General features: G+C 42.0%; 1 protein-coding gene across 14 annotated transcripts in view; it reads right to left on the bottom strand.

Annotated features, from left to right (window-relative positions):
- Nucleotides 1-23,530, bottom strand: part of ANK3 (ankyrin 3) — a 591,855-nt gene that overhangs the window by 137,323 nt on the left and 431,002 nt on the right. For all 14 annotated transcript variants that reach the window (XM_061635097.1, XM_061635100.1, XM_061635096.1 and 11 more), the window contains 2 exons: nucleotides 19,174-19,371; nucleotides 6,653-6,751 (listed from right to left, as the gene is read on the bottom strand). In XM_061635097.1, coding sequence (XP_061491081.1) covers nucleotides 6,653-6,751; nucleotides 19,174-19,371 — 297 coding nt within the window. The remainder of the gene's footprint in view (nucleotides 1-6,652; nucleotides 6,752-19,173; nucleotides 19,372-23,530) is intronic.

The raw sequence follows: 23,530 nt of genomic DNA on the forward strand, positions 1-23,530 counted from the left end.
ACACGGTATTTTTGTGGTATGTTTAATTTCATTCATGCCTAATGAATAGCATCCTGATCTCGGTAAGGATGAAGGGGTGCCTATAAATAAAAATGGATAGATAGAACGATAAGTGAACCATCTATTACTCAGTCTACCCAAATTATCTGAATGCAGGTAGGCAAATCAACTGCATTAAAGGAGTTAAATACCTTTTCCTTGGCTGGGTTTTGTAAGAGTTGCTGAGATATTCTTTAGTTTCTCCTGGGATTCAGAACTGCCCTTTACTGAATACAGGATTCTGCAAAGGTCAAACCACTAGTCCAGTCTAAGACACTTTGCTGCAGCAAGCAGTTGCTACATGGTACAATCTGAGAAGTGCACCTCAGGATCTCTTAAAATGCCACAAATGATCCCATGGGCAACTCTTGGAGCACACAGGGCCACATGAGGCATCCAGAAGGTGTGTGCACCTTCCCTTGAAATATTATAAGCCCCCCCCTACAAACCCAGCTATTCCAATGGGTCCACTTGGGTTGCTTGTGCTACTTACTGGGTTGGCTCTGCATTCATTCTTCCAGACATGAAAGCTCAGATCTAATGGACTTCAACACTAGGCAAGGCATGTCTGCAAAACTTCTATTTCATCATTACAACACAGAACCAAGAAATGACTGAGCAGGAGGTTTTAAGTGGCTTCCTCTTCACACCACTATGTCATCCCAGCTTTCCTCCAAAGAGCTCCTTACTACCAGCCTGATAGGTATGTAATGCTGAGAGCTACTTCCTCAAGGCCATCTAGTGAGCTTCAGAGCTGAGTTGGGGGTCTAAAACCAGGTTGTAACATACCAAGCCTGGTACTTGATCCATTACACCACATTGGCTCTGTGTTTGCCATTATTCTGTGTGTGCATAACACAGAGGAAAATCCAGAACCTGCTTTATGATTTCAGTGAATATGGACTGAAATCTGTTCCACATCCTCAGAAGGAGCCAAGATGAGAAATATAACAATAAATAAATAAAGATAATGCAAACAGTGGTCACATCTACACCACGCATTTAAATCACTCTTTTTGCCTCTAACAGTCATGGCTTCCCCCAAAGAATCTTGGGAACTGTCGTTTGTTAAAGGTACTGAGAACTCCTCAAAGAGTTCCGATTCCCAGCACCCTTAACAAACTACAGTTTCTAGGGTTCTTTGGGGAAAGCCATGACTATTAATGTGGTAGAAGAGTGATTAAACGTATGGTGCGGAAATGGGTCTCCAAATGCATGTTTGGGTTAAACAATAGCTCCCCGGTCTCAAACAGTTGAAGAGTACTGGTCTAAAGCAACAATCCCTAAGTGGTGTGATGGAGCACACTATTTATTTATTTATTTATTTACTGCTTTTCACTCTATGTTCCCAAGCGGCATCCAATAAAACTACAGAACAGCTGTGCAGAACCTTTGGCCCTCCAGATGTTGCTGAACCATAATTCCCATCATCCTTGGCCATTGGTCATGATTGCTGAGGGCTGATGGGAATGTAGCCTGCAACATCTAGATGGCCAAAGGTTCCCCATTCCTGCTACAGAACAATACAGCCGTTAAAACAAACTACAGTTAAAATAACTCCATGCAATACAGCACAAACAAACCCAAGACCCCAGGGCAGACTAAAAAGCTCTCCAACAGGCCTGGGAGAAAAGATAAGTTTTCACTAAACAATGGAAGGCCAACAGCAAAATTGCTGTCCACACCTCTTAGTGGAGCGAACTTCAGTCAGAGCGCAATCACTGAGAAGGCTCCATCTTGCATTCCAACATGGTGAGTAACATTCACTGGCAGGACTGCAAGTACAGCCCCCCCGATGGATGGGGTGAAACAAGAAATAAGCAAAAGAAAGTATCGTGCCAGCCCAAAGTATGAACTTTCAAAACAAGCTGCCTGATGAATCCCTGAATTGCTCAGCCCTTCCAATCAGCCTCTGATGGGGACAGCCGTGCCTCAACTTCGGCTGCAAGTGGATAATTTGATTGCTCTGTTGCAGAATTATTGGCCCTCAAATTACCTGCCCTCAATTGGCCTGCCTAGAATAGGAACTCATACAGAAATTGTGTGTGTGTGTGTGTGAGAGAGAGAGAGGGGGGGGACAGAGAGAGAGAGAGAGAGAGAGAGGGAGGGAGAACTTTGGTAAATGTGGATAGTTCCTACTCTAAGCATATTCTAAAAGTAAATACTTTGGGTATTAGAGTGAAGCATGCCTCAGCTTTAATTCAATTGGGTTTCAGCAAGCAGAAGTTTGGGAAATACTGGTTTAAAGACTCAAGTGTTATTTTATCTCTCAGAAAAGACAAAGATGTAGGCTCAGTTGAGAGCAGTAGGCTGATAAGACAGTATCTTTCTCCTTCAGGGGTTCAGAATGCCTCCCTAAGAGCAAAACTGGCACCTGCTAACCTAGGAGCAAAGCAATACAGTCCCATTCTGAACTTTGACCCTTCTGCTACAGGCTGAAGCAGCACAGAGCTACCCTGGAAGGCAAATTCTTAAGATTCCAGTTCCTCATGGCCACAACCATGTCATGCTACATCAGAAGCCATATGATGAAGAATACTCATCAGGAAAACAGGCTGATAGGTCATGACAATATAGGCCGCTTCACGGATGTTACAGAATGAAGTAACTCTGCATTAATCAGATGTCAACCAAACTGGAGACCTGCATCCACAACTGTAATAGTGTGTCAAAACAGTAAGATAAAAAGCTAATTCCCAGGCTACCTGCTCAATCAGCAGAGAACTGAGGAGGGTATCCTTTGCCTATATGTACTTTTGTGCCAAATTGCTTTCTGTTTGGCAGACACTTCCATTAACATTCATTTCTGTGAAGATCTTGGGGAAGATGCCTACTGGCAGATATATTTTTTTCCTGACAGAGAGTGGGTAACAGGTTGGGCAATTCTCTCTCTCCCTTCCCACCCTTCTGGATAGCCAAAATGATGCCTTCCAGACATTGTTGGACTCCAACTGCCATCAACCCCAGCCAGCATGTTCAATGGTGAGACACGAAAAGTAATCTAGCAACATTTGGAGGGCACCATAACCTATTCAGGCTCAGTAGCTCCAATTTGCAAATCAGCCCAGAATTTACTAATATACATTTCTTGAAACTTATCTAGTTAATCTAAGAATGTGTGCCAAGGTAATTCTGAGGTGGTGGTTGTATTTTTAGATACAGCTTAAATCCCCTGACAATGACTGGAATAAAAACACCTACTGATACAAATGGCAGGTTTTCTTCCGATGCAAATGACAGACTGGGCCACCACAGGGTGAAAAACATTAAAGCCCCCATCCCCCATTAGGGTCCTGATCCATATAGGGCCCCTACACATGTTGCTATTCACTTTTTTAAAGCTTTTAACACGAATGCCAATTTCATGGCCCTGAGATCTATCTGGGGCTAAGTTCAAGAGTCATAAATAACATTGGTCTAGAGAATAGGACGTTGTATGTGCCTATGCACATGTCTAGGATGCAAACATAGAATATATTTAATTATCCTTTGTCCCTAATAAATTCTTGAGTACTGTAATTGTCTGGCAGACACTTCTCAGCATATTAGTTACATTGATAGTACACAGATGAGTCCAGTAACAAAGTTTAATTAGTCTTCATACTTTTAGTAACATTCCCAAAGCAAGCAGTTCCATAATTCTATGGGAAAATAAACAACAATGCTGCACAAAAAGTCTGCAATAAAAATAGCACGAGGTATTTCAGCAACATCTACTAAAAACCCAAACAGCTTGAGCTATTGTATCTCTGTCAAACACTAAAGCCCAAATACGAGCACTAAAGAAGCAAACAAGAGTGTCATCTAAGCCTACAATTAAGCTACAAGTGCTTCTGGTTTCAAAGGCCATAAACCTGAAATACCTGCTCTTCCTTCATGTGTTTTACTGAACACACATGGCACAAAAAGAAGTGAGGGCAGCTAGGGAGGGTCTTTGTCGCGTTTCTATCTTAGGAAGCCTGATCAGACAAATTCCATCCCCATCAAGGTGTTTCACAGAAGAAATTGAAATACGACTAACACCATTAAGATGCTAGTTTTATTTATTAATTCAGTCCTTCCTAAAGTTTTGTACAATACTAAAATCAATGATAAAACAACCATTCACGTTACTGAAACAGTAATACAACCATTAAAATCTAGAAATGCCACGATATAAAAGAATCCACAAATCACAATTAAATGAGTAAAGCATCTAATCAGCCTTCAGGGGATACTTGCTGAAAAATCTAGCAGGGCCCATCTAGTCCAGCACCCTGTTCTCACAGTGGCCAACCAGATGTCTATGGGAAGTCCGCAAGGAGGACCTGAATGCAATAGTGCTCTCCCCACTTTTGATTCTCAGCAACTGGTATTCAGAGGCCTACTACTTCTGACAGTGGTGAGAGAATATAGGCATTGCCTATGAGGATAGCAAATATACACGAAGATTGGCTTCCTCTCTACTGTTTGCAAGAGTTCATGCTCTTTACACAGTTACCTGTAGAGGGAAGCTAAAATAGCCAAGGAGTGAGTTAGGGGCATGCTCGAGATGCTGGCCAGACTGGGCACTAGGGTAATATATTAGAGCCTGTCCAGGTTGCATAATTCATCAGGTGAGGGAAAAATGTATCCTTTACCTGTTACCCGGAAGCACATGCAGAAGATCTACATGTAAACAAGAATGTAAATATTGAAGTTCTGTGTTCTTATTTATAAGCAGATATACATTCATAGCTGTCAACTGACTAAAGAATTTAAACTGATTTTCTCTTTTGAACCATTTAATATATTGAGCAACATTAATCAATGTATTCATCACTTTTCTGTGAAGCTATGTTCAAAATAAAAAATAAAAAGTACAAACTATAAAACAGAATGAATTAACCAATTTTAAAATGAAATACTATTATTTAATCTATAAAATTTAAATAAGTTTTCATATTACCAACAACTCATTATAAGCACCTTTCTGAAATATTGAAGGAAACATGGATTACATGGAATTTTATAGTGAATGTTGCTGCTCATTCCTAGAAGGAAAGGCCATTTTTATATTTTATTTTTCACTCCATGTGCCACTAAGACTCCAGAATGAAAACAACCTTTACAAACCCACAACTGTGCCCTTAGTTTGCTGCCTAATAGATCAAAATTTGTCCCCACCAATTAATCCAAATAATGCTTTGTAGCTCTATTCTATTCCCTACTTATTCACAAAACAGATTTTACTCTCACTAGCAGAGCTTGGAAGTTACTTTTTTGAACTACAACTCCCATCAGCCCAATCCAGTGGCCATGCTTGCTGGGGCTGATGGGAGTTGTAGTTCAAAAAAGTAACTTTTCCAAGCTCTGCACTAAAGTGTATGATTTCAATCTTAGTTGATCTTTCTGCTATTAAACCAATTTAAAGCTTCAGCTGGCATACATCTGAAAAGAGGGGCACGGTTGACTCAAGATAGTTCCAGTCCCCAAATGGACCAGGACAACTTACTTGTGGCTAAACATGAAGTTAACTGGCATAACAAAGTTATTTTTGTTCTCTCTCTCTCCTCCTTTCCCATCCATGAATTTTGCTTCTCTGGGTTAACAGCCATGTCATTGAGTTTTATGAGTCAATAATCAGCTTCCTAACCTTTGATAAGAGGACAAGGGCAGGTAATTATTACTATAGTGTGCTCCCCCCCCACTGCCATAGTCAAGAATCTGATTATTCTTTCATTATAACGTCAGGCTAGCCAGGTCTGGTGCTGCTGCCTGCTAAAATGTTAGAGACTGATCCCTGGTCCCTTTTAAAAAAGCAGGGATGTGAGACCACACATGCTGCTCCCCCCGCCCCCATGGCCAGTTTGGCCAGATATCCAGCATCATACATGGAAATTGTTGTTTTTTCAATAGAAGAGCTATGTCAATGGCAGTCTTTTTAACTTTTGCTTTTGAACCCCACTGCAGGATGGCATGAGAATTAACGTAGCCAAAAGGGAGAAAATTTGTCCAAGGGCATGTTTACTACAGCTTTATTCCTGGGGTGTGTCCTGATAACTGATGCTGATGCTTGTACCACATCCCAGTTGTATTTAGGTTTTGCCTTGGGAAAGCAAGTCCCTTACTCAAGAAGTTCACACCAACACTCTGGGCAATGTCTCAGCAAAAACCATAAAGATAACACTAGAGCTGCTTCTAATTTTTTTGGGGGGAGGAGGATCTGCTGCAGCCATTCACGGTTTATAAATCTCAAGTGTATTGTTAGATCCAAAACAGTTTGTTTGCAAATGCAAGTAATCACTTGATGCTGCAGTCATCAAGTGATACACATAAATGCATGAACAGAGTTGAGTGAAAAGACCAAATATTTTTTTCCACTCAAAATTGTTAAGAGGAAATTTCAGGGGGAAGCACAACTGGGGAGTTATTTTTAGCAACCCTAACATGCTTTTTGAAGATTTTAACCCCCCAAATCACTAAAATGCTACCCCCCTTAGCTGTTTGTGGATGGGGCAGCTATTTTCCACTCAGCCCTATATGATTTGCAGCTGAAGATACGAATTAGTTCCTGAAAAAGCCCTGCATCTGAGATGGTGACACAAGGATTCTCCTGAGCCCCATTCAGCATTAAATACGTCTCAAAGCATACCTTGGTGTGTGCATCCACAACGGCACCCTGGTTAACGAGGACCTCGGCCACGTTGACTCGGTCCTCTTGCGCAGCCAAGTGGAGCGGAGTTAAGCCACTCTGTAAATCAGACACCACAAATTATGATATTGCAGGAGGGATGTAGTCATGTGCTCTAGGCATCAAATGCTGATGCTCAACAAGGTCTGTTCTTGAACTTAACAGGGCTGTAGCAGAAAATGTCCTTATGTTCTATCAACACTTTTCAAGCACGCCCAACCACAGGTTACAATAATAAATGAGCAGACCCACATCAGTAAGCAAGTTGCCATTATTTCATAAAAGGAGTATTATCTTCACATAACATTCAAAATGCACTGTGTCATATTGCTAGTTCAGCATTAAACACCTCAACATTCACTTCTTCTAACCATTTAATTTGTTCTGTAGAAGGTTGATCAAGAACATAATACATGTTCAAAGTCTTGCAGCTAACTACCACGTAGCATTTATTCAGGAGAGCTTTTTGATGGTTCAAAGTGCTTCACATTCATCCCCTCACAAAGCCTAACAGCAACTCTGCAGTGCTGGTCACTATTGAAATCTCATATTTTGTATCTCTCTACTACCCCACTGTGGGCCTTTTTTTTTTAGCTCTGTAGACTGCATTTTGGACACAGCAATAAGTGACAGATGATTTAAGAGGAAGGCTTAAAGAGTAAATTTGTTGGCAAAGGTCTTTTACCCACAGACCAAAATCCCTCCCATTAAACTGAACAGAGTCTAGGTGGCTTTCACTTTAACAAGGTTTGGTGAACTGGGCTTGCTGCCAATTCAAGCTGGTTAGAAATTAAAACTTCAGACAAAACCAAGCTCTTCCCTTCCCTGTATTGACATTTTATTATTTATTTATTTATTTATTACATTTATACTCTGCCTTTCTTTTCATGATAGAAACCCAAGGTGGCTTACATATGGTTCCCAAGCCGTCTCCCATCTAGGCACTGACCAGACCTGACCCTGCTTAACTTCAGCAGGGAGCTGGCCTTATGTACCTTCAGACCACAGCCTGGGACCAGTTTTCATTTTGAATTAAAATGTGCACAACTTTAGGCTTCCCACACTTTTACAGAGAAATAGACACAGATGTGAAAGGAGAGTCTGGACTTGTACGATGTACACAATAGGAACATGGAATGTAAGAAAAAGAGGAAGACCAAACAAGAGATGGATTGATTCCATAAAGGAAGCCACAGACCTGAACTTACAAGATCTGATCAGGGTGGTTTATAACAGATGCTATTGGAGGTCGCTGATTCATAGGGTAGCCATAAGTCATAATTGACTTAAAGGCACATAACAAGAGACAAATATACATTTATATAAACATATACATAACATACGTGCACAGGCATGCACACAAAGAGCCCACAATTCAAAAGTAGTGTCACAACACCCAAACTTTTCTTTCCTTTTAATTATTTCAGGTTGAAATTTTCCATGAATATGACAGATACACATATAGGCAAAAAGTACACATTTGTGAGATTTTGTCTTTAGAAAAAGGTGTAGGCCAGCATAGACTGAGTGAACTTCCGCATGGCAATTTATTATGAACTTGGTTTTTCAAGCATCCACACAACATTATCCTCATCAAAATGGCACCCCATAATTTTGTTTGAATTTAATTTGGTTTACCATTTTTCTCTCTCTGTTATTCACTTACTGGAATTTTTGTGGAAACGGTAAATCCACATTTAGTGAGAAAATAACATGGGAGCAGCAGCCAGCCATATATGAGTCAACAATAAACTGCTGCGTGGAATTGCCCCAAGAATCTGACCAAGAATGCTCCTAGTTTGAACAATAATGAAACATGAAGTGCATTATGGTTGGAGCATGCATGCACAGGCAGTCAAGATGGACGATGCAGGATTAACAAGCTCTGAGTCTCTTCCTGGTCAAAACTGCTCCCTAAGCAGTTTAGTTTAGAAAGGTGTCCTTCTTTGCTGAGTCCAACCAAAGGTCCACCTACCTCAGAATTCTCTTTTCAGTAGCCTCAAGGATTCCCCACCTCCACCATGGGAACAAGAACCAGCCTGGGAGGGGGCAGGGCTCTTTACACTGCCATACCCCAGTACTATTGCCTTAACCACTGTCAACCTATCACTCTTACTTCGGAGAAGCACACTTTTCAGCAAAGGCACCCTGATTGTGGAGTGCCCTCCCCAGAGAGGCTTGCCTGGCACCCACATCATATTTTTTTCCTGCGCCAGGTGAAGAACTTTATTATTTTCCCAGGCATTCCAAGTTCATTTTAAGATTTTCAGTGTTTTTAGCTCTGCTGTGTTACAATACGCTTTGCTATTGTTGCGGGGTTTTTTAGGTTTTTAACTTTTATTGTTAACCATCCAGGGGAAATTGTCTATTGGGCAGTATATATTTTGCCAGCTTTTGAAGACACACCTGTTTACGCAGGTTGATCTCTCAACCTGAGTCTCCTGTTTAATTGCTGTGCTGTTTTAATGGGATTATTTTATTGTATAAATATGGGTGCATATACATTAACATTTATATGAGATTTTTATTGGGTATTTTAATTATGAATGTTTATTACACAGCCAAGAGAGTGGCTGTATACTATAGCCAGCATGGGTTTTTTGCATTTCGCAATGTTAAACTGAAAATAAATGTCCAAGCCATTCTGATGCTTCCCATAAACTCATTTCAAAACAAAACTTTACAAAACATATAGTCCTGAACTCAGAAACGATTGCTTAACAACCCTCTAAAGCTTCATGGCGATACACAAAACAGAGAGAATAGAGAGTTCAAAGTGTAAAAAGAGAGAGAGAGAGAGAAACAGACCCCTGATGGACTTTTTTCTGTCAGTGTTCTCTTAACTTGTTGAAAATAATTAACAATCAGCCATGTTCACAGAGTACCTGTAATCCTATTACTGACCTTGCCCCTACTTTGACCTTCATCTTCTGCAGTTTAAAAGTTAAAAAAATGCCTAGCTGATGTTTAATTAATTTAAGAAATTTAACATTAGAAATGTAACATTAAAGTCAATGATAAGCCCAGGCATGCTCAGTAAGAACCAACTGTTAGTGTTCTAGAAGCCAGATTCATAGCTGCTTGGTTTGTCTAATCAGGGACCATGCCCATACCAGATCTTTATTTCAGTTTAGACAGTAATGGCTTCCCCCAAGGAATCCTGGGAAATGTAGTTTGTGAAGGGCGATGAGGTTAGAGTCCTATTCCCCTGACAGAGCTCCAGTGGCCAGAGTGGTTTAGCAGCCAGGTGCCCTGATTGAAGCTCTGTGAGGGGAACAGGGTGTCTCCTAGCAACTCTCAGCACCCTTCACTAACTACAATTCCCAGGATTCTTTGGGAGAAGTCATGACTGTATAAAGTGAAATAAATGCCTGATGTGGATGTGGCCAGGGACAGCTTTGGTTTAAATTTGGGTGAGAGACTACATGTGCCTGCTGTAGAATAAAAAGGTGGGGGAAACACTGAAAAATGACGATACTGTTCACAGTGTTTTCCTTTTGGAAAGGAAAGGAGCTTCCCCTCTGCCAGGTGCCCACACACCCAATGTCATCCCCTCTCCTCCCTCCCCCTCACTTTCCTTCGCTCCTCCTCCCCTTTCTCCCTCTTCCCCCCTCTCTCCCCCTCCTCCAGGTAAGTTTCACCTATCCTAAGCATGATTGCATAGGAGTAAATCCCACTGAACTCAAAAAGCATGCAAATAATCAAACCTATCCCCTCCTCCTCCCTTCTATCCCCTTCCTCTTGCCCCTTCCTCCCCCTTCTTTCACCCCTCCCCTCCCCCTCCAATTCCCTCCTTCCCCTTCTTCCTCCTTCCGCTCCCCTCTCCTCTTCCTCCTCCCCGTGGTCAATTTTACCTATCCTAACCATGATTGCACTGGAGTAAATTCCACAAACTCAATAAGCATGCAAAGATCAGACCTGCCCTCTTTCCCCTTCCTTCCCCTCTCCTCTCCCTTCCTCCTCCTCTTCCCTCTTCCTTCTCCCTCTCACCCTCCTCCCCCCGCCATGGGCAGTTTTACATATGCTAAGCATGATGATGATTAATGATATTTATTAGTCACTTTTTTCCCAAAATGAAACTCAAAGCAACTTACAAAAAATAAAAAGAAAATATCTCAAAAACATATACAGAGTAAGGATAACAGTACAAAACTATATCAAGCAAAACTCAATACAATAAATAGAATACAATAAAAATCGCACTACTGAACTCAATAAGCATGCAAATGATCAAACCTGCCCTCCCCCCTGCTTGCTCCCATCCCCATCCCCTCCTTCTCTCTGCCCTTCCTCCTCCCCTCCCCATCCCCTGTGATCAATTTCACCTATCCTAAGCATGACTGCAGGGAAGTAAATCCCACTGAACTCAATAAGCATGCAAATGATCAATCCATTCTCAGCAAACTTGCACCGGATCCCATTTCTTACCTCCCGGATTAAAAAGCAGAGACATTCACTAATAGGCAAAAACCCTTGCCGTTTAAGAATGTACCTATAGCCCACAGTTATATTTATCAAACTTGAAAAAGCAGGGAAATTGGGCAGCTATAGTGAATGCACCAGGGGAGCAGGAGACCTGACCTCCTCTCTGAGATATGGGACTGCCCTACAAATTGGTCAAAATGCAAACACCGTTTGGGTTGGTCTTTCACAGTCCAATCCACTTCCTGTGTAGCTTGGAAGAAATTGGTAACATGTGCCTCTGAGCATATGGCGAGTGGTAGCAACACCTGCAATCAGCCCAAATAATAGAAACAAGACATGTGCTGATCTTGTTTTAGCAGGGAGGAAGCGACAATATTAAGACAGTTGACATAGTTCAGATAATCACTTTAAATATGTTTGATTACTTTGCAATTTCAGTGAAGTTTCCTATTGGAAATCATTTTCTTTTGCTTCTGTTTCTGTGAATATGTGAAGTACAGCAACACTTTGCAAAATTTACACTAAAAAAAGTCCAAAAACAATTGTGGAATAACGACATTGACTATTTTGCAGAATAGTCTCCAGTGGACATCAGGAGTGTCTCAGTCTGCACAAGGTAAAATAGTGGGAGGTGAAATTGTTGTGCAGCGATGAAATGCTGAAGCAATAAGCCCAAAGAATAATGTGCCAAACAGTCCAGAATGCCCACAAACGTAGAATAACGACGGACAACAGCAAGTTATGTATAGATGGATCTTTACTGATCCCTAAGACAAAGGTTATAATACAATCCTCTTACTCCGACTAACATCCCCCACACCTTGAGAAATGTCTCCCAAGGCTATATACACTTTCGGTTCAGTGCCAGCTGCAGTTTGGCCTTGGACAGCTGCACAGTTTTAACCCGTTACTTGTCTTTCTGGAAACACTTCACTGTCCAGAAGCCTACAGTTCCCACCTTTCCATAAAGACAAGATAAATACACAGTTTTCAAACATAATTCTCATTTGTTACATTCATGTTACATTTGTTCATTTTGGTTAGGTTTATTACAAGTGAAATATTCTTTCATTCTTCAAGCTTTATTTCATTTTGGACTTGTACAGAACTAACCTGAAATCTTTCAGGTGGTTTACCTAAGTTTTCCCTTTGGAATATGCACCCAGCATTTTGCTCCAAATCTCACAATGTTTTGTAATTTGGGTTTCTTCCCATGCAGACGTTCATATGGTGACATGTTGAGTACTCTATGAAACAACCTATTTTGTAAATAGTTTGCGTATAACACGCATTCTCTCCAAAACACTTTCTGTAGCTCTGAGTCTTTTAACATGGCTCTCATGGCATCCTGCAGAGTCCTATTTTTTCTCTCTGCTATGCCGTTCTGAAACGGTGAAAATGGGGCTGTTAACGCATGTTCTATTCCTCTCTGTTCTACATACTGTTCAAATGATTTTCCAGTGAATTCCCCACCTTGGTCTGAGTGTATTTGTTGTATGTGTTTGCCATGCTGCACCTCAACTTTCTTTATGAACTGTTTCAATTTCCTTTCTGCTTCATCCTTAGATTTCAACAAATAAACAGTACAGAATCTGGTATAATCATCGACTATTACAAGATAATATTTCGCTCCACCCTGTGATCTCTGAAATGGTCCTGCTAGATCGATGTGTATAGTTTGATATGGTTCGTTTGTTTCACTTTTAGCTTCTTTTGGTATGGGAGCTACTGTGGCCTTAGTTTGGTTGCATATCTCACAATCTATATGCTTGTTGCACTCCTTGAACTTTATGTCTTCGCTATGTTCTGGCGTTTTACTAATAGTGCCATAACAAGCATGTCCTAGTTTCCTATGCCACAGGTGAATGCACCTATCATGAGGCTTTTCATTCGCAATCATTGATATGTGTTCTGTTGGTTTCTGTGTTATATAAAACATTGAATTATGTAGCTTTCCTTGTGCACATATCCTATGTCCTTTGCTTATTTTACAGATTCCGTGACTAAACAGTACCTCATAACCCATGCAATTTAATTTCGTGACAGATAAGATGTTGTTTCCTAATCTTGGTACATATAATACATCAGTCATGACAGTGTTAAGTATACATAACTTTACAGTTCCCCTCCCCAGTACCTTTCTGTGCGTACCATCAGCAAGTACCACATCCTCAGTCGTGGGAACCATAGTTTTAAACAATGTTCTGTCTGTGATCATACTGTGAATAGCTCCAGAGTCTACTATCCACACAATATAGTCCTTGTTTCTGCAGCTTTCAGTTTTGCACTTGTCAGCACTCACCAGCTGCACGTACGACGGCTTTCTCCCTCATCCTTTCCTTTTCAACTCACAGTCCTTTCGTAGATGCGTATGAGAACCACATATATAACAGGCTTTGATTCCAAAAGTTCTCGTACTTATGTCAGTTCTTTCAGTTCTTCTTTCTTTTGTTTCCGCCCCTCTCTCTCTTTCCTCTGCTTCCTTTCGCCTTTCCCATTCCTGGATCAGCTTTCCCTAAACATACTGGACAGTCAGCCCTTTGTCTGGCATTGCTTCCAGTGAACATACTACAGAGTCCCAGGAACTATTCAATGAAGAGAGAATGATATATACCTGTTGCAATTGTGTATGAACTACATTCCTTTCTTGCAATTCAGCAAACAGCTTCTTCATCTCCAGAAGATGTGTAGACATTTTTACGTCATTGGTCAGCCTCATTTGGTATAGTTTTCTTGCCAAATGTATTTTGCTGCTGGCTGTTTTCCTTACGTGCACCTCGTTAAGAGCAGTCCATATAAGCCTGGATGTCGGCTTATCTTGAAGATGCAGTAACTGTGAATGATCAACTGCCAATATGAGAAACGACTTTGCCTTTTCATCCATACGAATCCACTGCTCCGGTGGTGGCACGGTTGGGGGTTCATGTATAACCACTTGCCATAGATCCTCCTTTGTCAGAAATGCTTGCATCCTCAAACGCCAACTTAAGTAATTCGTTTCTGTCAGCCGTTCCAGAGGCATGCCAGCCGAAAGTGAAACTGCCATCCTGTCTGCAGCTGATTTCCTCGACTCCGCACACACTGTACTTTGTTTTCTGTTCTCTCCGAGCTCTCTGGGTTATTTCCTCGAATAGTCTGGATAGTCTGGGCTATCTTGGCTAGGCTGGGCCAGGCTGGGCCCATAACCCTTGTTGTGCAGCGATGAAATGCTGAAGCGATAAGCCCAAAGAATAATGTGCCAAACAGTCCAGAATGCCCACAAACGTAGAATAATGACGGACAACAGCAAGTTATGTATAGATGGATCTTTACTGATCCCTAAGACAAAGGTTACAATACAATCCTCTTACTCCGACTAACATCCCCCACACCTTGAGAAATGTCTCCCAAGGCTATATACACTTTCGGTTCAGTGCCAGCTGCAGTTTGGCCTTGGACAGCTGCACAGTTTTAACCCGTTACTTGTCTTTCTGGAAACACTTCACTGTCCAGAAGCCTACAGAAATATATTCTAGCAAAATTCTAGGTATGCTCTATGCTTTTAATTGACCACACCCACCTTTCCTTAAGTGGAGTGGTTTAAGCATAGGAGCCTGAAAACAAGATTGTTTTTTTTAACAGGTACATTCATTGCTTAAGTAGCCACATATTGTCATCACTCTAATTTTACATCAAACTGCAGTTTCAGATTCAACTGTTAATGCACCCAAAATAGAAATAGAGCACAACCTCCAGTGTGAAAGCAAAAGGCTGCCTTCACCATCATATGACATGGACCAATAAAGAGACTTTGAAATTAATAAAAATAAATTTGACACAGATTTCTAGGATGAATAATGAGAGAAACATAATATTTTAGGTTAGATTCTCTGTAGAAACAGTAGCAACACAGGAAAGAAGCAAAGTAAGAAGAACACCAACAAACATACAAAAAATGTAATTCTTCATCTTTGGAGATGGCAGGTGTTGCCACCACTCACCACATGCTCAGAGGCACATTACCAAATTCTTCCAAGCTACACAGGAAGTGGATTGGACTGTGAAAGGCCAACCCAAATTGTATTTGCATTTTGACAAATTTGTAGGGCAGTACAATATCTCAAAGCGGAGGTCAGGTCTCCTGCTCCCCTGGTGCATTCACTATAGCTGCCCAATTTCCCTGCTTTTTAAAGTTTGGTAGAAATATCTGTTGGCTATTGGTATGTCCTTAAACCACAAGGGTTTTTTTGCCTATTAGTGAATATTTTAATGTTTGTATATATGGTTTGTATACTGTATAAACCACTTAGAACTCTATTTATACATATACCACTTAATACTGATTGATCAATCAATCAATCACTTATGTCAATAAATAAATACTTGAGTTTGTATCAGCACCAAATGCAGTGACTCATCCTTTTTCAGATGATACCATATAGCCTGCCGGCCCCCCTCCCCAACCATGATCCTCTGCAATGCCTCTCCCTCTTCAAAAGCTGGTGAAATGTACGCTGCCCAATAGCTAATGTTCTCTGGACAGTTAACAATAAAATTGAGTTGAATTTTACCTACAGTTACAGCAGGGCCCCACTTCTTGGCATTCTGCTAATACGGCGCCAGTGGGGCAATCAGCTGGAGCGGGGCCTGGAGCTCCCCTTGCTCCAGCTGATCTCGCCGGAGGAGGGGAAGATCAGCTGTAGCACACTACAGCTGATCTTCTCCTCCTCGGGGGTGATCAGACTCCTGCGCTACAGCTGATCCTGCCGGAAAAGGAGATCAGCTGGATCTTCTCCTCCGGTGCGATCAGCGGGTTAGGTTCCAGACCTGCACACTACAGCTGATCTTCTCCTCCTCCGGTGCGATCAGCGGGTTAGGTTCCAGACCCCTGCACTACAGCTGATCCACTTTTTGGTGGTTTTAGCTTTTTGTCAGGGGTCTGGAACCTGCCGTATGAGTGGGGCCCTACTGTACCTGGTTCACTGGAGTCATGCTTGTTCCTCCATAAAAAGGTAAAGGTGTCCCCGCACTTGTAGTGCGAGTCATTTCCGACCCTTAGGGTGACGTCTTGCGACGTTTACTAGGCTGACCATATATATGGGGTGGGATTGCCAGTTCCGTCCCCGGCCTTTCTTTACCCCCCAGCATATGCCAGGTACTCATTTTACTGACCACGGATGGATGGAACGCTGAATGGACCTCAACCCCTTTTACCAGAGATTCGACTTCCTCCTTCCGATGGAATCGAAATCCGGCCGTGAGCAGAGCTTTCGGCTGCGTTACCACCGCTTACCACTCTGCGCCACGGAGGTCATGAAAATTACCAGATTACAGAAGTGAACTTCCTGACTTTTATACAGAGCATATTTGCAGATGTTTACTTCAGCATACAAAAGGATTATACTTGTTATCTCACTTAGCCTCAAAATAATACTGTGAGTTGGTTGGGGACAGAGAGTTTTTAATGCAGCATAGACACTGCGGGTCAAATAGATTTTCAAAACCATTCAGGGTCTGACTGAGCGTTTTCAAAATGACCCATCTATTAAATGCACTGCCTGGGTGGAAAGTGGTCTCAGGGTTGAACTAAGCACTAAGTCGGACCTGCAGGTGCACAAATGGAATGCTTTAAAACATATTGCAGTAGAGTTTACACTTGCACATCCTGTTTCCAAGGCCCTGGGAAAGCCAAGCTGGTGTCTGCACGATCAGGCAATAAGCAAATGAAAGATGCAAGGAACTTGCAGAAATTTACTTCTTGTGCAAATGAAACAACATGCCAACTGCATTTTGAGCCTCATTTCCTGAACTTGCAGCCCAGACAGGGAGTCAGGTTCATCCATGGTAGCAGGTTAGGGGACAGCTGTATGACCAGGGCAACTGTATTACTTCCTGACTTCTTTGGAGAAGAGACATTCATGGTAGTACACATAAAGGCTGTATAAACTGCTGCCTAAGGAGTAGCAAGTTGCTATCTGCCCCACACAATCATATTTTAACAGAGGGGTTCCTGTCACATGCACTCCATATTTGTAAGGAAATAACTGCTGTCTTCTTCATATGATTACTAGAACTTTGTGGCTGGGTCTTATACAACTACCATAATTGCCTAAGCTAAACTATGTCGGCAAGTTTAAATGTTTAATGTAGACATAAGTAATTTGTCCTAATTTACTAAAATAGTTTCTAGATTATGACGCTTGCTAAAAGAAGAAATACAAATTTAAAAACTGTCACGCTTCTCAAAGCATATACAGTCAGAAGAGATAAAGCTTTTTCCCATTTGTTATCAGCATGTCTTTTTTTTTTCCTGGACCTACCAACAACTTTGCACAAGTAAGTATATTTAATGTACAGTGGGGCAGGGGGACTGTGGCCACTTGCCCCCGTCCCCCACCTGCTGGCCTGCCTCACCTCCATACTTTGGAAGTAACATCTAATTGACATGCAATGCACATTACATGTTTTTTGCCCTCTGGTCTCAAAGGGTGACTTCAAGACTGGATTACTGCAATGCACTCTATGTGGGGCTTCCCTTGCACTTGACCCAGAACCTACAATAAGTGCAGAATGCTCAACTAGAGTACCGACGGTGTGAGACCCTGTCAGCATATAACATCTCCACTCAGGGATCTACACCAGTTGCCGATTTACTACTGGGCCAAGTTCAAGGTGTTAATATCGGTGTCCTGTCCAGAGTCCGAGACACGAGATGGAGGCGAGGTTTGGTTTAATTCTTGTTTTATTCGTGTGATGGTTACATCCAAAGCAGTGCGCTTCATAAACCTGTCCACTCTGACTCACTACTTCCCCTAACTAGTCTACCTAATCGGTCTCTGCGGCGTGTGGAGAGAGTTGACTCAGCACTAGAGCCTGGGTGAGCACCTGCTTAAGTAGGGAAGGTCTTCACACGTAAATGATGGCTCCTCCAAAGTTCCACCCTCTGAAAGTCCCTCTTCTTGCGCCGTCTCACACAGGGTCAGGGGGCACGAGCCTCTGATGTCCCATCCAACAGTGGGGCTTCGCTAGGTGACGGCGCGATCTCAGGGAGTGGGAAGCTGGTTGACGGGGAAGCGTTTGAAGTGCCGGGTGGGGATTCCTGCGTGGGTGGGGTTGGCATGCGCGAAAGGTCGCTTCCCAATGGCTCAGGCGGGGAGCTCGCATACAGGGCAGAACCTGCCTCGATAGGGGTGCTGACTGAGGAAATCTGCGGGCTGTCCCCCCCTTCTTCAACACCCCCAGGGACCTCGTCCTTATCTGACTCCTCTCCCTGATCTAATTCCCTTTGTGCCTGGGGCACAACAATTGGTATATAAAGCTTTTAACAGCTTGGGACCAGTTTACTTGCAGGACCCCCTTACCCCATATGTGCTAACCTGGAGGACTTTGATCTGCGGCACTGTGACGGGTGCCGCATATTATCCATTCCACGCTCGTAAGAAATGGTTATTTTAGTGTGTCAGCACCAACTCTTTGGAACTGCCTGCATATTGACTTCAGGCAGGCACCTTCACTATATTCTTTTTGGCGCCTGCTTAAAACTTTTTTGTTTAGGCAAGCCTATCCAGATTCATAGATGCTGATGTGTTTTGTTTTGTTTGTTGCTGTTTTTAAGTTGTTTTAAAAATGTTTTTCTTTACTTGTTTTTAATCGGTTTATTGATAACGTCTTTTGTAAACTGCTTAGAGATTTTTTACAATCAAGTAGTATATACATTTAATAAATACATAAATAAAGGGGGAGGATCACACACTATTAGGCCTATGTGCACAAGACTCTATGAACAAGTCAAGTACTGCACAAGTCAGGTGTTGTATCCAATACCTAGAAGATGGGTTTCACAGATGAAGAATGGGCCTGATTCTGTTGGCTCACCTATACATGGAGTATACTCAAGTTTCATGAAGATTTATACAGTCCAGGGGTGAAGCCCTGTGACCCTCCAGATGTTACTGGACTACAGTTATCCCTAACCACTGACTATGCTGGCAGAGGCTGATGGGAGCTGGAGTCCATCAACACCTGCTGCAGGTTTCCCATCCTTGCACTGGCCTTCAAGAGCACACTAGGGAGCTTACCTTGTTGCTGAGGTTCACATTAGCATTTCTGGTGAGAAGCAGTGACACCATGTCCACATGGCCCTCCTGGGATGCGAGATGCACAGGAGCAATACCCTGCCTGGTAATAGCATTTGCATCAGCACCATATTCCAGTAACGTGGTTGCAATATCCATCTGGTTCTTCTTGGCAGCTATATGCAGTGGCGTGTAACCATTCTGTCAACACAAAAACAAAAAAACCCCCACATTTGCGTTATCATTAGGGATGGGGGAGAAATTTGATTCAGTTTGCATTTAAACCCAAATTTATCAAATCTGCACTTCCCAAAACAACATGAGAACCAAAACACAGCTATCTTTCAAAATTCACACTTATTTGAATTTTGTGATGCAGTTCTCCAACTAATTAATTAATTGATTGATTGATTGATTGATTGATTGATTGATTGCACTTGTATACCACCCCGTAGCCGAAGCTCTCTGGGCAGTTTACAGCAACCAAAAACGTTAAAACAAATATACAATTTAAAACACATATTTTAAAAACAATTTAAAAATTTAAAACAATTTAAAACACATGCTAAAATGCCTGGGAGAAGAGGAAAGTCTCGACCTAGCGCCGAAAACATAACAGTGTTGGCGCCAGGCGCACCTCATCACAAAGATCATTCCATAATTTGCTGTTTGCAAAAATGCATGCGTTGGGGAAAGTGTGCATAAAAATAAATTCATGAAAATAACATACCAAAATGCATTATATTAGGAAAAACTGCTTGCAAAAATATGTACATTAGTCAAGACTGCATACAAAAATGTGTTTAGTAGGATAAATTCTCACCAAAATGGTGGAGAATTTTCATGAGAATCTTTTAAAAAGAAATTTGAAAAACACTGCAGAAATCTGGAACACTGAATTGAAAATTGAGAAACTGAGAGAACCAAAACTAATAGATCCCTCCAACCCTAGTTATCATCTCATTCATAAACAAATAGGAATACTAACTTCCCTTCAAGTCTCTTGCTGCTTCTAAAAAAGCTCATTTTCATATGACTGACCTTCAGGATTTCTTGTATAATATGCTCACAGACACTGGAAAAAAGGCTTTCTTATTTTTTTAAAAAACCACTCTCATGTAAAAGCAAGAGATTAAATATTTATTTTTGTGGATATGGGAATACTTCACTTGCTGAATTCCATAAAACAATTATTTACTAATTTTCTTTATACTTCCATTCAGATAAAGAAAGTTCATGAAAAATCCTCAAGGATACCTAACCACTAGAGTCATCCCTACCCCTTTCCTCCCAAGCTCTCGTCAAGCAAATCTGAAGGTAGGAAGTAGATCCCATGACAATATGGAGGCAGAAGAGATTCCCTAATATGATCAAAGAGGCTCCAAGATGTGGCTAGAAGGTACAGACTAATGGTGAGATTAGGACAGGCTGAAGCACAACCCTTAAGAAGACTGGTGCATCCACATCAGACAGCTCTCTGTAGCATATTGGACAGCACCACTCTCTCATCCTAACTCAACAGGTGCAGTGAGGTGGACATAGGGTCTAACATTGTTTAGATTCAGTGGAGGCTGGTGCACATTAGTTCTGGTAGGGTGGAAAGAAGGGAGCCCAACAGCAGGTGCAGTCAGAGCAAATGGTGGGTGGAGTCAACTATTTCTAGCCTTGTCCCCATTCTTCTCTCTGCTGAGCTCTAGAAAGGCAAGCCTGCCACTAAGGCAGAGGAAGAGGCTGACAGCCAGGGCCACTCCCTACATTGGTTGTAAGGAGGTAGGCTGAAGGCAGGCTGATCTTGGTGTGTCATTGCCCCACTTGCTCTGATGGACCAGCCTCCCCTGTCTAGATGATGTCCTGAAGGGCCCCAGTATATCAGAGAATGAACAGATGTGAGCCTTTTTCCATCTTTGCAGAGCCCAAGGATGATTTGTGAAGATGGGAGAGGACAGGGACTATGAATACAGGCTTCGCAAGAGCTCACAGTTGGTCTTAAGAGTCTTGGCTGTCTTTTTTCTAAATTGTTTAAAACTGAATGGCCCTGCATTTTAATTGCAGAGATCTGTGAGGCAAAGAAATATTTTTGAAAATATGAAAACCACAAGAAAACCATAATACATCAACAAGAAATGAATCAATATCAGAATTCAGAGTTTGAAGTTCTGGTTATGAAATTCACTGTTGAGGCAAGGAGGGGGAAAAATCAAGGTACTGATAAGGCATATGTATGAGTGATAAGGCACGGTTTGAAAGGAAAGGCACTCAAGATAAGCTGATGAGCATTTTAAACAATACCTTCCCTGGGTGATCCTGGGCCAGTCACTGCCTCTCAGCTTCACCTACCTCACAGGGTTGTTGTGAGGATAAAATCAGGAGGGGGAGAACTATGTTTGTAGCACCACCTTGGGCTCCTTGGAGGAAAGGTGGAATATAAATGTAATAAAAAAATAAACATGGAATCTTGCAATACTTTCAAGCCTAACAAATGTATTACGTTGTGGCAGAAGCATAAGCCTGATATGTTTTTTGTGACTCTCAGTCTCTCGTTTGGTTAATCATTTCTTGAATGGCATTTCTGCAATATTTAACAAATACATACGTGGGGAACCTTTGGCCCTCCAGATGTTGCTGAACTACAACCCCCATCAGCCCCAGCAAGCATGGCCTAAGGCCAGGGAGATGTAGTTCAGCAACATCTGGAGGGCCAAAGGTTCCCCACACCTGCTCTCATGGATCGAGCAAGAAGAAACTGCTAAAGAGCAAGAGGAGAGGGAGGGAAAACAATGAGAGTGACAAAGAGAGTAAAACCCTGTTGAATGAGTCCATTTCAGTGAGAGCAATAGTTTATTTACTTATCAGACCAAATGGTTAATAGGAGTAAGAAATCATCTGCCATCGCCATATAATCTCTCATCTGACTGCACAAGATGCAATATAAGGTAGTGAGGGCAGGGCAGTGGAGAGGCAATTATTAAACCCATGAGTGATGCTCAGTTTGGTTTACTTCTGTGGCTCGCATATCGAAACACGTCTTGTTTCAGGAAGCCTCTTGGGGAGCACCAAAACACCAAAGTGGCAGCTGCTAACTCATTTGGTCAGAGTGAATCCAGTGACCTGATCTATAATTTCTGGTTCTCTTTCATGTCTGTAATGTTATTATTTTTGGTTTCAGAGAGCCGCTGGCAGTGGGAGCAAGAGTAGCCCATGCTAAGGAAGGAGGCATACTCTTCATCATTAGCTTAGCTGCTTTCAGCATGAAACTAGGCCAGCATCCTGTACCACCACATAAAGAGTGTGCTTAAGTAGTTGTATTATTTCATATCATTGCAATGCAATGGTAAAGATTTGGAAATCAGCCCCATTTATCTCCCGAGGCACAGCGAAGGCATATTTCCCATACAACAAGGCCCTGTTGATGCTTTGAGCTTTCTGTATGAATTTGACATGCCTTTTTTCCCAATGTATAATAAGTGACCCACAGCTTATACTACGATTTCCCACCTTTTCATTTATGTTCATGCAAAAGGAACTGACATCTATGCATTTAATCATCCACTGGAAGACAATCGAAAGGGAGTCTGTGCAATTTTTTGCCCCCTCAACAAAATCTTAAAATACATCTTGGAAACTGGAGAGCTCTGTTCCCACACATAATCAATTTATACACAGCCTATTTTGTTTTAAAACTGATGGACAAAGTAGTACAATTTTATTATTGTTTTATTCTTAATCATTTTTGTTTTACCCTGCAATCAATCAGTTTACAAAGTAGTCTTGCCTCCAGTGCCAGCTGAGGGGCAAAACACTTGAACATGTGGATTGTAAATGAAGGAGTTTCTGTAGAACAGAGATGAGCAACTTTTGGCCCTCTGTATGTTGTTGGGACTCCCAGCTCCCATCATCCCTGAACATTGGCCAGGCTGGCTGGGGCTGATGGGAGTTGGGAATCAAAAGGCACTTGGAGGGCCACAGGGTCCCCACAGTCCCTTGCAAAAGGCTACCGAGTTTCACACTTAAGTATGGATTTGGATATGGGCCCCAGATCAACATTCTAACCGCCATCCAGGCTCTTCCATGATCAGGTTCAAAGACTGGCTCACTATGGGCACATGGATAGAAATCATGGCAGTGCAGCCTATAAACTTATAATATTGATTTAGTCCTGCACACCTAAGACACTGACATATCTTTGGAACCATCATTTCTTATTTTTAATTTTTCTGCAAATGCCTTTCCCAGGTCCAGTGTCAGCATGTGGCATCTCCAGGCAAATGCCAGAGGGCTGAGACCCCAGCAAATCCCTCCACCACTGCATGTGCCTTGGACTGCGTGTGCCCCCTTAAAAAAAACCACAACCCTTGTCACA

The sequence above is a fragment of the Rhineura floridana genome, chromosome 7 (genome assembly GCF_030035675.1).
Source record: "Rhineura floridana isolate rRhiFlo1 chromosome 7, rRhiFlo1.hap2, whole genome shotgun sequence".
Lineage (NCBI taxonomy): Eukaryota > Metazoa > Chordata > Lepidosauria > Squamata > Rhineuridae > Rhineura > Rhineura floridana.